This window comes from Ascaphus truei, chromosome 3 (assembly GCF_040206685.1).
Source record: "Ascaphus truei isolate aAscTru1 chromosome 3, aAscTru1.hap1, whole genome shotgun sequence".
In the NCBI taxonomy this organism is placed as follows: Eukaryota; Metazoa; Chordata; class Amphibia; order Anura; family Ascaphidae; genus Ascaphus; species Ascaphus truei.
The window spans coordinates 10,897,070-10,911,601 of NC_134485.1; the positions used below are offsets into that span (position 1 = coordinate 10,897,070).

Consider the following 14,532-nt stretch of genomic DNA (forward strand, 5'->3'; position numbering starts at 1 on the left):
CTCAGTTATCCAACGGAATCCATTCTGGATAGTGAAAGCGGTGTAAAGTGAGTCCCGTGTTAATTGGCGGCGGTGAGCAGTGGATAAGGCATTCTGGTGTCGGAAAACGGCCCCATACTGTAGGATTACATTGTGACGCGTCGGATATGCCGTCCATCGTAAAGTGAAACGGCGGATAGTGAGGACTGCCTGTACACACTGAAATTAGTTAAGTGTGTGTATGTATATCTTTATTTGTATAATGATATCCAGGTACATAGCGCTTTCCAGCCATAACACACATGACATAATAATAGGACACATAATAGGAATAAGCGCTATATACCTAAAAGTAGAAGAGGAAAAGGAGTCCCTGCCTCACAGAACTTACAATCTAAGTGGGGAGAACTTACAGAGACAGTAGGAAGGGGTTCTGGTAAGTGCATTTGCAAGAGGTCATGGTAAATGCATACGAGATGTATAGTATGAGCCAGCGGAGCTACCCATATGCTTTGTTAAGGAGGTATGTTTTAAGATGGGGCTTTTAGGTGGAGAGAGAGGGTGCTAGACGGATATTGATGGGAAGGGCATTTTAGAGGTATGGAGCAGTAAGTGAGAAACATTTAGGTGGGGGAGGACTTTAGATACAAAAGGGTTAGACAGGAGACATCCTTGAGAAGAACGCAAGAGGCCAGCAGGTGTATAGTGAGAAATGATGGCTGAGATATAAGGTGGGGCAGAAGAGTGTATATCCTAAAAAGAGTGGCGGAGAATTTTGTAAGCAATATGGGATTTAATAGGAAGCCAGGAGAGAAGCTGAGACAGATTTGGGAGAGAGTAAAGTGATTCTAGTGGTAGCGTTTAGGATAGATTGTAGGAGAGACAGGCTGTAATAGAGAATGAGGGCACGTTAGAGTTTTAGCACTAGAGTGACAGAGAATAGGGCATATCTTGGCAATGTAATGGAGGACAAATCGACAGGTTATAGCGACATTGTGAATGTGAGAGGAGAATGTGAGGGAGGAGTCAAATGTGAAACCGAGGCAGCGTGCTTGGGATACTGGGTATATGAGAGTGCTGCCAACAGTAATGTAGAAGAGGACAGTAGGGCCAGGTTTGGGAGGAAGTATGAGAAGCTCCATCTTGACTTGTTAAGTTTGAGTCGGCAGAGGGCCATCCAGAGTGATATATAGTAGAGGACAGACCTTTAGAGACATTGGTCTGGACAGCAAGTGTAAGATCAGGGGTTGAAAGGTAAATTTGTGTGTCATCACCATAGAGGGGATATTTTATACCCAAAAGGTCTGTTAAGGTCCCCTAGAGAGAGGGTGTAAAGAGAAAAGAGAAGATGTCCCAGGAGAGACGCTTGGGGCAGATCCACAGAGATGGACATAGGAGTAGGAGGTCTTAGCGAATGAGACACTGAAAGTATGAAGGAAGAGTAAGAGGACATCCAAGATAGAGCTGTTACAGATACTGTACCAAAAGTATAGAGAAGTGGATTGGGTCAAGAGGGCAAATGGTAAAGAAGAGGAGGAGAGCAACAGCTACACGTCTACCTCTGTGACAGAGGAAAAAGAGTCAAGGAAGGCAGGAGGAGAATTGGGAAAAGGTGTATAAGACAATGATACAGACGGGATGCCTTGACTAATGGAATAAAACTTCATCTTGAACTACTATAGTCAGCAAAATCCTAAAATGAAATTGAGGGAGAAAAACAGGTAACATACAGTATGCTGGTCTTAGTAGGGAGTCAAAGACAGAGAAGAGTCGGCGTGGGTTAGACTTGTAAGTGGAATTAGAGAAGAAAAGTAGCTTTTTTTTTTAACCTGGGAGAGGTCATAGTTGAAACGGAATAGGATACATTTGTTGTGAAGGAAGTCCACGAGAGTGCGATTTCATCCTGAGATGTTCAGAGGAACGAGTGCAGGAGCGGTAGTAATATTTCAGTGGCTGGGGAGAAACAGACTTCTGTACTTGCCTAACTGTTTCAAGGCCACTTGAATGTACAGGAATACAGTATGCTATTGGTTGAAGGGACCCATGGCAATTATAATGTACAGACGAGACAACGAGTATTCTAAAGCTTGCTTTAAACTAGCCCGGTTACATTCTGGGTATGTGCTGGGTGTAACCTGGCTAGTTTAAGGCAAGTTTAAGGCATTTCTGCATTGACTAATGGCCCATCGGAGTAACACACCAGCGGAGTAACACACCAGCGGTCAGTTTGAATGGGACTGCAGGGACCCCCGCTGTTAATCTGATGGGCCATTAGTCAATGCAGAAATGCCTTAAACTTGCCTTAAACTAGACCCAGCATGTACCCAGCATGTACTGTACCTGGGTCTTTTTGGCGATTGCCACTGGTTTGTGTTAGAATAACCGTCGGCACTACAGTAGATGACACTACACCTTTAACAATTCTGTAACTCAAAACCTTAGTTGGGAAGCAAGTCTGAAAGAGGATGGAATATATTTCACCTAGCATGAGCATTAGGTATAATTGTGATGCAGCAGAAGACTTCTTATCAACTTACTGAAATTTCAATCATATCTCACAGAAATATTGTATGGGAGGTTGATAGAAGACATGTATTTATTAAATTCAACTGTTTGTTTGAAGGTTATGTAGTTGTACATTGGGTGATATAGCTGTACCCCTTACTCCAAAAGCTGGAATAATTACAAAATGGGATGCCAAAAATCAGTAGTGAAAAATAATACAGCAGTAAGAATATGTCAAATTAAAATAAAGCATTCAACTTCATTTACAGGGTAGTATTGTGATAAGTGATAATGTTCAGTGTAAATAGTTCATGAGAATTATTGCATGTATACAAGACATCAAACTGCTCTGCAATATATTCATGAAAAACCATTTGTGTTGTTTATCTTCCACAACAGATGAAACAACCATCACTAGCAAGGAGGGATTATCGGGAACAGCACCGCTGTCTGCAGGAAAGCAAGAAGCAACCACTGGCTCCATGGCAGAGAGAAACCTCTCAGTTGACCAGGCTTTTCTCTCCATCAGTGATCTGCAGACAATAATAGGCTTGCAATCAGATGGGTCTGACATGGACACAGTAAAGACAAACCAAGTAGAAACCCTGAGAGATGAGCCAGAAGAACCATTGTGCAATGAGCAGGTGTGTACAACATGTGTATGTCGAGTCTGTAATAACATCAGTGTGCAGGGTGAAATGTAGTATAATTCCACTGAGAATAAAAGTGATGACTTATCAAAATCTTCTAGCTGCAGAGCCAATTAAAACAATCCCCTAATGGGGGGAGGTCATGTGACTGTTAGATATATCAATCTGAAATCACTTAAGGGAGAGCATAGCTGGGTGAGCATTGTATTTAAGAGTGTTGCATTTGAAGTGGGCGTTTTGAAGTGGCTATGTAGTTAGACAGTAGTTGGACTGGAGACTGAAACTTTTGGTAAATTCTTCTACATAATGCAACAAATGGTGAGCTCTGACCACACTATTACCCCATGCTTGTTAATCTGCACAATTAACCCCTCTATACACTTTATTTACTGCTGCCTCTCCCAACACTTGACTGTCTCCCCCCCCCCCCAAATCCATCAGCAAAACTTTGAAAGACCTTAGCATTACAAATGCAGCATAACTGCAAGCCCACCCTCTTTTGAAATCCTATTTGGCAAAATCTGCCTCCCCTTTTCTAAGCCCGTCTTGCTTGCTGGCATCTACCCCCCGCCTAAAGCCCCACTACAATCCCTGACTGATATCACCCAGTTTCTTGGCTCCATTTCCTCTCTGAATGAGAACAGTGAGCTGTTAGTTCTTGGGGATTTCAACTACAATTGGCTCGACCCTAAAAACAACAAAATCCAGATACAACTCAAGTCACTTAACCTAACGCAACTCATTTCCCAACCCACACGGACAAACTTGAAATCTCACAACTATTCCTTGCTAGACTGGATTCTCTCCTCTAATCAAAAGACACAAAAAGATAGGGGTGCACAGGGTGAACAGTAATAGGTCTAACTTCTGTTATGAGTTTAACACAAAATGTGCCAGGTGAGGAAAAGTACTCAAAGAGTGATGTCCAAGTGCTTATGTACTTGGCTTGGTGCTCAAGGGGTAAAATACCCCAGTCAAAGCACCAGTGCCAGCGGATGAATATAAATATATATAAATGAATAACACTCACACGGCCCTGTGTGAGCGCAGGTGTATAAGAGGATTATTTTCCCTTCTGTATGCTGGAATATGCCAGGGCAGGGTTCCCCCTCAGCGACCTCGTTCCGGTGTGTGGTAGGTGGTAAAGCAATCTTCCCCTCGGTATGGACGGGTGCAGATTTAATCAAATTAAATCAGTAAATACCACTTTATTACATAAAAATAATCTACACACATCTTTAAAAAGACCACAGCGGTACCAGTGGAAACCGTGCCGGCGTGTGCTGCAGGTTTGGTCCCTGCTTCCACTGGTACCGCGGCGGCAAATCCCACTGACATTGCACACGCATTCAATGATTACTTGGTGGGGTGCGCTACTAACTTATTAGCGAAACGCAACCCGAATTCCATACATGAACCTCATTCTGAGAGTACCCATATATCCCCACCCTCTCACAGTGTCACACACACAGTGTCACACACACACACACACACACACACACAGTGTCACACACACGGGCTCACACAGTGCCCCCCCCCCCCACACACACACAGTGTCACAGACACACAGTGTCACACACAGTGACACACACACAGTGTCACACACATAGTGTCACACACACACACACACACACACACAGTGTCACACACATTGTGTCACACACATACACACACACACACACATAGTGTCCCACACACACACACACACTGTCACACACACACACACACACACACACACATTGTCACACATACACACACAGTGCCACACACAGTGCCACACACACAAAGTGTCACACACACAGTCACAGTGAGACACACACACACACACAGTAAGTTTGCAGCATGCAAAAGCAGCTTCTCTCCCTACCTCAGCTCACATGTAAGGAGAAGAAGCAGCCTATCACCCCCCCCCCCCTTCCCCTCCCAAGTGCCGGGCAGCTAGAGCAGCTCCGAGGAGGGAGAGCGGAGGGGGGAGAGGAGGGAGGAGGAGAGCGGAGGGGGCAGAGTCAGGCACAGGGACACTGCTCCACGGAGAATCACATTCACTGCACATGACACGCACAGCTCCGTCACAGGCAAGGACACGCCCCCTCCCTTAGTAGCCACGACCCCGCCCCTCTGTTCCAGAACTAAGGTTTTTGCTGGACATTAGAATGTCCATAACTTGGCAGGTGAGTGCCATCTGAAGCCCAAAATAGTTGCGTTGACTTACAAATTCGCCGCAGAACGTACAGTGAAAGTTTGATTGTGCTACGTGGCGCCGTTTGTGAGATTTCGATGCTTCTGACATACAAACGGAATCCAATTTAGAATTATAGTATAGATGGGGACATCGGCAGCCCAAACTGACCTTGGCAAACTTGATACCCTCTACAACTCAATATGCCACTTTGTCCTCCAATGCAATTAAAACACACATCACCGCGAAATGCTCAAAGAACTAGATTGGTCATCACTTGAGTCTAGGCGCAAGGTTCATCTGTCCTGTTTTGCCTTCAAATACTTTCTGGGCAAACTACCCGCCTACCTGAACCAGCTCCCCACCCCTACCACACGCAGCACTTATCACCTGAGATCTGACTCCAAAAGTCTATTCATGGTCCCAAGGTTCAGCAAAGTATCCGGCCGCTCCTCCTTCTCTTACCGTGCACCCCAAAACTGGAACAATCTACCGGAGACACTCACAGCCGCCACCAGTCTAATTCCTTTCAAAACTAAGGCTGTCTCACATTTTAGTCTGGTCTGTAACTGTTACATACGCCCATAATACAAATTATCTTTAACTGTGCATGCAATGTCTTTTATATAATGTACTGTATAACCCTTTTCACTTAATGTAGCTATGTATTTATAACCATGTATTTGTCATTATAACTGTGCCCAGGACATACTTGAAAACGAGAGGAGACTCTCAATGTATTACTTCCTGGTAAAGCATTTTTATAAAGAAATAAATAAACAATCCCTTGATTCCCCCCCCCCCCCAAACCTACATGGTGGGATCTCTTAGGAGCTAAACTGTGCTATTTTCAGCTCATAGAGCACCCTACTTCCACAGATATGTAAATTGTTTTCTAAAACACACACACAAACTCAGTGTGGCTTCCATGTTCATCCAGTAAAAATCCATGACATGTTCCAATGAAATTGCAAATTTCCATTGGCTTAATGAACCAGTCTGACACAGCGGCCATATTCATACCCAAAAACAGGAATACATTGCCGTTTCCTAGGGAATGTCACAGAGATGAAAACAAGCTGTTTCTTTATCTCTGGGAAAACTGCTTTGCTCACATTGTTATATGGGTTTATGAATATATATCAATTGAAAAAGTGCTGATAGCGGATTAGTCCCAGAAAGCGTAAGAAACGTTGTAGGTGGTGATACCTCTTTATGGACCAACGTTCAATATCAATCGTACAAGGTGGTCTTCTACATAAGCCATTGCGGAAGAGACCTCTATAGTCTCAAAAGCTTGTGTACAAACAAACCTTGTACGATAGACATGTTGGTCCGTTAAAGGGTCTCACAGCCCACAAGGTATATGCTCCATATATTGCTGTCTTTTGCACCAGTTTAGCAGCCTGGTAAATAGCTCAGTCTATGTGATTTCTACTTCTCCAGATATGTTGGTGATATCGTTTATATCTGAGCTCTGGGCACCAGCCCCTTTATGATGCAACATCAAAATACTTCGTACCTTTATTGGGTGACTGGTGACATGAATTCAGTCTCAGGACCACTGAATTGTGGCTTAGGAGGTTATGTTTCCATTAAAACGATTATCACTGGTCAGATAATCATGGCCATGGCACTCTTAACAGTAACCCCGTGTATTTCACTCTCTTCTTTCACCCGTCTCTTCCGTCCAATTAGTATTTCTCTCACTTTCTCCTCTTGCCGTTGCTCTTAACTTCTTTGCGTGCCCTAATATTCCATACTCCATGTAAATTCCGCCCAGGATAGAATTACACTGATACAGTAGGTGCGTTTGTGGTAATTAACTGGATTTTATGTTTTTCACAGTGATTATTGCCTCTCCCGTTTATGTTTAGTTCTCTAGATCAATGTTTCTTAACCTTTTTTTTTTAGTTAAGGATCCCTATAATTATATTGGGAAATTCTGCAGAACCCCAACTCTCTCTAATAGCGTGTCTGAGGTCAGATGCATTGTAAGGAACCTCAACCCTCTCTAATAGCGCGTCTGAGATCAGATACATTGTAAGGAACCCCAACCCTCTCTTATTGCGCGTCTGACATCAGATGCATTGAAAGGAACCCCAACCCCCTCTAATAGCGCGTCTGAGATCAGATGTATTGAAATGAACCCCATCCTTTTCTAATAGCGCGTCTGAGATCATATGCAGTGTAAGGCTGCGCTTATAGTGCCGGCGACGGCAACGCGATGGTGCCGGCACGGCAAAACAAATGCATTGTCGCCGTCGCGTGTGCTTATAGTGCACGCGACGGTGACAGAGCGACAGTGCTACCAAAAATTTGGTAGTAACTGTTATTTAATTTTTTCGGCGACAGTCTCCCCTTGCGGCCAATCGGGAGCTTCTCCGTGATCTGCCCACCCTTTTTATGACGTCGCTGGCCTTGTAGCCAGCGACGTCGGCCAAAACTAAAGTGCAACTATAGCGATCGTCAACGGGTGATGTCATTGGTCGCGTCTACGTCGCCAGCACTATAAGCGCGGCCTAAGGTACCCCAGACCTCTCAAAGTGAGACTGAGATCAGGTGCATTGTAAGGAACCCCAACTCTCTCTAATAGTGCGTCTGAGATCAGACGCATTGTAAGGAACCCCAACCCTCTCTAATAGCGCGTCTGAGATCAGATGCATTGTAAGGAACCCCAACCCTCTCTAATAGCGCGTCTGAGATCAGATGCATTGTAAGGAACCCCAACCCTCTCCAATAGCGTGTCTGAGATCAGATGCAATGTAAGTAACCCCAACCCTCTCTAATAGCGCATCTGAGATCAGATATATTGTAAGGCTGCGCTTATAGTGCCTCTGTCCACCTCTTTTTACTGACGTCGCCCAAAACTAAAGTGCAACTATTGCGAAAGGCGACGAGTGACGTCATCGGTCATGTCGCCGTTGCCAGCACTATAAGCGCGGCCTAAGGAACCCCAACCCTCTCAAAGTGAGACTGAGATCAGATGCATTGTAAGGAACTCCAACCCTCTCTAATAGCGTGTCTGAGATCAGATGTATTTTAATTCTTCTTTATTTGGTACAATTTTAAAATGACCTGAACATTTTAGAGAACACTTTAGAGATGCCTGCGAAACCCAAGAGTTCCTAGGAACTCTTGTTGAAAATCACTTCTCTAGATACAAGCACATGTATTTTGTATGTCTTTAGAATAATACAAATTGGCTTCTCTTTTGTCTTTTAAGATATCGGGCATTCACTGCCTAGAAACAAATGTGTACTTTCTAGTTTCCAAGGAGAATAACAAATGACCAAAATGTAATTATTATTATTACTGCAGTATTTTGTCATATAGTCTGTTTCTTATCTTCTGATGTTTTGTTTTTCTTTTTAAGGAGGATGATGTTTCCATCACTCTGATAGATCCTTTGTGGCCAGATATACAGCAAGAGTTGAAGATAATTGAGTCAGAAGAAGAGCTGCCTGTTCTGTCAGCAAGTACTTCGGAGTTTAACCAAGTTCAGACGCCGTCTATTCAACATGTAGACTTATCGGGTTCTGTAAAGCCGAACAGCTCTTCAAATGGCTTTAAACAAAACCCTGCTTCACCTGAACTAAATAATGTGGATACTATTCCAAATTCTTCTGTACTGGATACTGTCCAAGAGGAAAAAGAAGCCAACAAAAACCAAAATCATGACTCCAAGTCTTCAAGTCAGCCAAAACTGGAAAATATTCTTACAAATCCACAATCTCAGGCTCTCAAAGATGATGCGTGTGATCTTCCTCTACCTCAAGAAACCAAGCTTTGTACCAAGCAAGAAGGGCTGTGTTCTGATATGAGAGAAATCTGGCTCTGTTCCGACTTACCCAAAGAAGAGAAGACATTAGGCTTTTTAAAACCTGTTCCAGTGAGAAAAGATAGAGGGGGTTCAGGTTTAACAAAAGCTAAAACCCCAAACCTTAATAACCAGAATGAGAGTAGTTTGCAAGTGATTCCAGACATTTTGGCTTTGAGAAGAGAAGGAGACCTGCAGAGAAGGAGATCAGGGAGAAAATCAAGCGAATCTTTAGAGAATGATGATGAACTTGGGGTAGACAGTATGCCAACATTTGAGCTGGAAGAGTCTTGGGAAGATCACCAGTGGGTGACAAGCCCACTACACTCGCCAAAATTAAGGTATTGCCAGGAAACAGAAATACAAGAGATACAGCCAAAGAGAAGGGGAACAACGGGGGAACTTTATAAGAGACCAGAATTTATTCGCAGCCTCTCTCTGGATAGTAAAGACACTCGAATGAGCAAATGGACACTTAAACGCGCAGGCATAAACAGAGCTGATGGTGTTCTTTATGCAAGAACAAAAACTGATAACTTATTTATACAGAACTCGGCGAATGACTGTGAACAGTCTTGTCATGGACAAAAGATGTTTAATCTCCCTGAATTACCAGTGCTAGGAAAGCAAAATGACTTCTGTGCTAAAAAGGAAGACATTGATAAAAGACTAAATGACGAGCCTGTACTAGATCTTTCTCTAATGAAGAACAGTCTAAAGTTGCCTGCATTACCCTTAAATTCAATAGATAGTCTGCTGACACATCAGGACAGTAACATTAGGTCCCCTGTTTCTCGTCAAGAGGATTCAGTTCACAGAAGCAATACTATCAGTGAAGATGCAGCAGGGAAACCCAAAACTCGACCATCATCCCTGACCTTGGATGCTGCCATTCCAACGGGGGATTTTTTTACTTTTGAGAAAACAGCCACTGATCGTTCTAAGGACATTGAAGATCAGCAAATCCAACAAATAAATACAGCCTCCGGAATGTCACCACTTGGGAGACCCAACCATATAAACCAATGGAAAGATGATTCACGGAAGTCTCAATCTCACTTACAAAACCAAGAGACAGACTTGGATTGCATGTCAGTAACCCACACACCATCTGGCCGCCGCAACTCTGCTCCTGTGAGTGTGTCGGCAATCAGAGCCTCTTTTATGATTAAACTGTGCCAGGCCAAAGCTGTACCGGTAATACCTCCTAAAGTTCAGTACACTCAAATTCCGCAGCCATTGCACTCAGTAAATGCTGATTCTGAAGTTCCTCCACTTGAGAAAAAGGAGATTATAGGTCAGTCTGTGTGCAACTCTATCGCAACCCCAAAACAGACTTTGACTCCAAGTAAAGGACATGCAGATCCTACAAAGAGCCCAAAACTTGAGAAAAAAGCTCTGGAAGAGAAGGAAAACAGTGACCCAACCTCACTGGACTCTTCCCATCATTCTGGATTCAACTCTTCTGCAGAAAATAGCCGCATTGTTGCTCAAGATGCTCCAGTAATTTGTAGAAAGCGTACCTCCGATGGGGAAGCTACTGGAGACACACCCTTTTCATTCAAAATTGAACGACCTTCTTTTAGGTCCAGACCGGGAAGACCTCAAAGCCTCATTCTTTTTAGTCCACCTTTTCCAATTATGGACCATCCTTTGCCGGCTGACGCCAGAATTCTGTTGTCACCCATAAAAAGCCCGACTCAGACCGCCTCACAAGAGTCGGCGTGTGAGAACCAGAGGACTCCAGATGGGGTAATACTCAGGAACAAACTGACAATCCCCAAAAATGGTCAAAGACTAGAGACATCCACAAGCTGCTTCTACCAGCCACAGAGAAGGTCTGTCATTCTCGACAGCCGAAGTGGAAGACAAATTGAATAGCAGCCACGAACAAATGTCAGCATCAATTCCAAGGTTATATTACCATTAATATAACGATAGTAACAATATTTTATGCAATATATGGAAGAGTTCGCCTTATTTTGTTTCTGCGAACATTTTGCTTCTGGTGTTTTGTGTCGTATTTCACTATATTTCTTTATTAGTGAAAAAGATCATCAGTTGGACTTTTCTTTATCGGTTTTCCCATAATACCCCTATAAAGCTCACAACAGGGAAACCCAGGTAATGCCAACTAAAACCGATTTAAGTACACAAGGGATTCCTGACATAGTTACAGATTGAATATCATTTACTTGAATTTTGGGCGCAAGGAAACTGCAGCTGAACGGAGCCTGACCGTGACCCAAAAACTCAGTACACTAATTTCCCATCAGGATTACGACAACGGCGAGCTCTGCTTTTGAATGGTACTCCCACAGTGGTAATCCTACTGGGCTGCACCAGCCTGGAAGAGATGCGCAGTGAGAGTAGAGAGAAGCGGCCCCTCTCTCTGTGTCTCCCCGCACAGCTCTTACAGCAGAGATCAGAGAGAAGCGGTCCCTCTCTCTGTCTCCCCGCACAGCTCTTACAGCAGAGATCAGAGAGAAGCGGTCCCTCTCTCTGTCTCCCTGCACAGCTCTGAGAGCAGAGAGATCAGAGAGAAGCAGTCCCTCTCTCTGTCTCCCTGCACAGCTCTTACAGCAGAGAGAAGCGGTCCCTCTCTCTGTCTCCCTGCACAGCTCTTCCCGAGGTACAGGCCTCCATATTTCACGTGACCAGGACATTTAAACTTGCAGGAGATAGCGGCCCCCTGTACTGGGGCCGCTTCTCTCTGCTCTCTCTGCGCAGCGCTTCCAGACTGGTAGCGGCCGAGTAGGATTCACGCAGCGGGCGGGAGTCCCATTAAGAAGGAGGCACCCCTGCTGTGTTAATCCTGATGGGAAATTCACTCTGCGTTAGGCCGGGATCACGGTCGCACTTAAACCGTGGTCCACCCGCTCCAAGTGACGTGCAGGGTGCAGGTGAATCGTGGTACATCTGTAATCCTGGTTAATCGATCCTAAAACTGAAGGTTTTTTTTGTAAGATTAGTTGATCTTTCAAACAGATTATTTTCTCTCTGAAATGTGCAGAACCATACAGTACATTATATGGCTGCAGTGCAGTTCACATGATACGAAGTAATGAAAGTAGCTTGCCAACAAGTCTCTAGCGATATGAGAGATATTTCCTAGCATCTCATGGTGTTCTGTACCATTGAATTCTGCACAACTGCTAATTAAGTATTTTGTTTTGAAAGCAATTTTGAGCCTCTGACATAATTTCAGCTGGTTTGAAGTATAGGCTTGTTAAAAAAAAAATGTAAGGCACTTTTTACTATAGATCAAATATATATCTTATGTTAGCTACGTTGCAAAACAGTGTTTGCCAAACAGGGGCGGAACTCTGGCTGGTGCCAGCCACTGGTGCCCAAGGCCTCCTGAGACCCATTGCCCGAGCCCCCTTGTTGATGGCTTGTAGGCCTCGTGAAGCGACGTCAGCGCTGCCACTTCGAATTCAGGGGCCTGACATAACGCTGCTCGTTAATCACTGCCAAGCAGACAAAAATCATGCCCCACAATCTGGGCACAGGGGGCCTGGATAGGGAGGGTGCTAGACTGGGTATGGAGGGTGTTGGCGTTTGCCAGAGGCCCACTGTCTACTTGTTCCGCCACTGTTGCCAAAAAAGAAGGAATTTTAAGAGGTGTCTTAACCTTTTCACGTCTATGAGGGACGTCAGTGTTTCTTTTGTTAGGTAATGCAGGGGGTGCTCAACTCCAGTCCACAAGCCCCTGCAACGGGTCAGGTTTTCAGGATATCCCAGCTTCAGCACAGGCGGCTCAATCAGTCCCTGCTTTAGCACAGTCTTCGACTGAGCCTCTGATTGAGCCACCTGTGCTGAAGCTGGGATATCCTGAAAAACCTGCCCTGTTGGGGGAGGGGGGTGGCTTGAGGACTGAAGTTGAGCACCCCTGAGGTGATGCATACTGTAAGTTAACATTTTTATTTTAACGTATTGACATAGTCATTAATAATGTATGATATTGGCTCTAGCAGCATTTGGCTCCTAACATTTTATTCTCTGTTTAACACCGTGTGTGCTTTATTTTGTATTGCATTAAAAGAGCCCTCAAAGCTGCAGACCTACTGTACAGTATGTAATAAGATATATAGAATAGATAGCACAGTGAACGTGCTTCAGCTGGTCTCGGCCAGAACATGGACCATGTATCTGGGAGAACTCGTACCGATTTCAGAATGTGTGGGCCGGTGGCAGGAAACAGACTGGAATTATTCTCCACCGATGGTTTTGTTGCAGTACTATAGAAATGTGTGTAGTGGCTGTATTATTTGTACCCAGAAACAAAGATGGCGGCGCTGTGTCTGTATTGTGTAACTAAGTGTGAAATATCTAAGCAGTGTTCCTGAAACTATTTTGTACAATAATATAAATATGAAAAAAAATATAAATAAATATATATAAGAAAGTGGACAGTGAAGCCGGTGGCCCTTTGAACGGGACCATAAACAGTGCAGAAAGTGGGGCTAATTGTGTCTTTTAAATGTATCACTTTCTAATAAAACTGGAAGACACACATCTCTCAACCGAGCATTACAATATAACGTGCGCGAGCGAAGTTAGGATGGCGTGTTAGAACGGGGGGCAACTTACATTAACCTCTTCACTGCCGGGTGCAGTGTGTTTTCCAAAGTGTCGCTGGATCTTCTAGCACTAAAGGGTTAAGCCCAGCAGGGAGAGGTTAATTAACGAGCTCCTTTGGGGTAACAACCTTATATGTCACCGTGTTGAACACTTCACTCATTGATGGAGGATGTCCTGGGTTATTGCTGCTTTGGTGTCACGTCGCATTGTCCTGCCTTAATGCTTTCTGTTGTTTTCCTCCAGGTTACTCCTGTAGTTTGGTCTGGAGAATAAACATGAATTTTTATAAAAAGAAACCTATATCTGTTCTTATTCTTTATAGCCGAGGGAGGGGGGGGAGGGTACACTTGTTAGAAGGGAAGTGTCTGCGTTGTCTCAGCATTGCTGGCTTCTACTGACTGGAGCATAAATATGTCCTGGAATCCTTTAACATACAATTTTCAACATGAGCATCATTTTAGTGCTGCTATGCTGGCAGTGGGCTTCCTCGTGGGAACCCCATATAGTCCATGCTGATGTGGCCCAATCTTTCAGTCCCATCCGGGATCTTCATCAGGGTCGTGACTAATATTCTGTACCAGGATTATGAGTATTCATACTCTATCAGCAGACGGAATGATCCGACCGGGCGGACCAGTGTCACGGGCGCAGAGCACAATACGAGTATTAAACAATAGTAATACACGTGGCAATCATATAAATAACAAATACAGATAACGGGTCATGGGAATAAGTGCTTCAGGCATAAACGTAACATTTAGGAAGAGGAGTTCCTGCTCCAAGGAGCTTACAATCTAATTGGTATGGAGGAGGAA

At 44.2% G+C, this 14,532-nt stretch overlaps 1 protein-coding gene across 2 annotated transcripts in view; it reads left to right on the plus strand.

The window, feature by feature from the left end:
* The window catches only part of ARHGAP31 (Rho GTPase activating protein 31), a 184,423-nt gene extending 170,410 nt beyond the window's left edge, over positions 1-14,013 (plus strand). The window contains exons 11-12 of one of the 2 annotated variants that reach the window (XM_075593636.1): positions 2,884-3,128; positions 8,690-14,013. In XM_075593636.1, coding sequence (XP_075449751.1) covers positions 2,884-3,128; positions 8,690-11,014 — 2,570 coding nt within the window. In that variant the 3' untranslated portion in view covers positions 11,015-14,013. The remainder of the gene's footprint in view (positions 1-2,883; positions 3,129-8,689) is intronic. The other variant, XM_075593637.1, reaches the window with a different exon arrangement.
* The last annotated feature ends 519 nt before the right edge of the window (positions 14,014-14,532 follow it).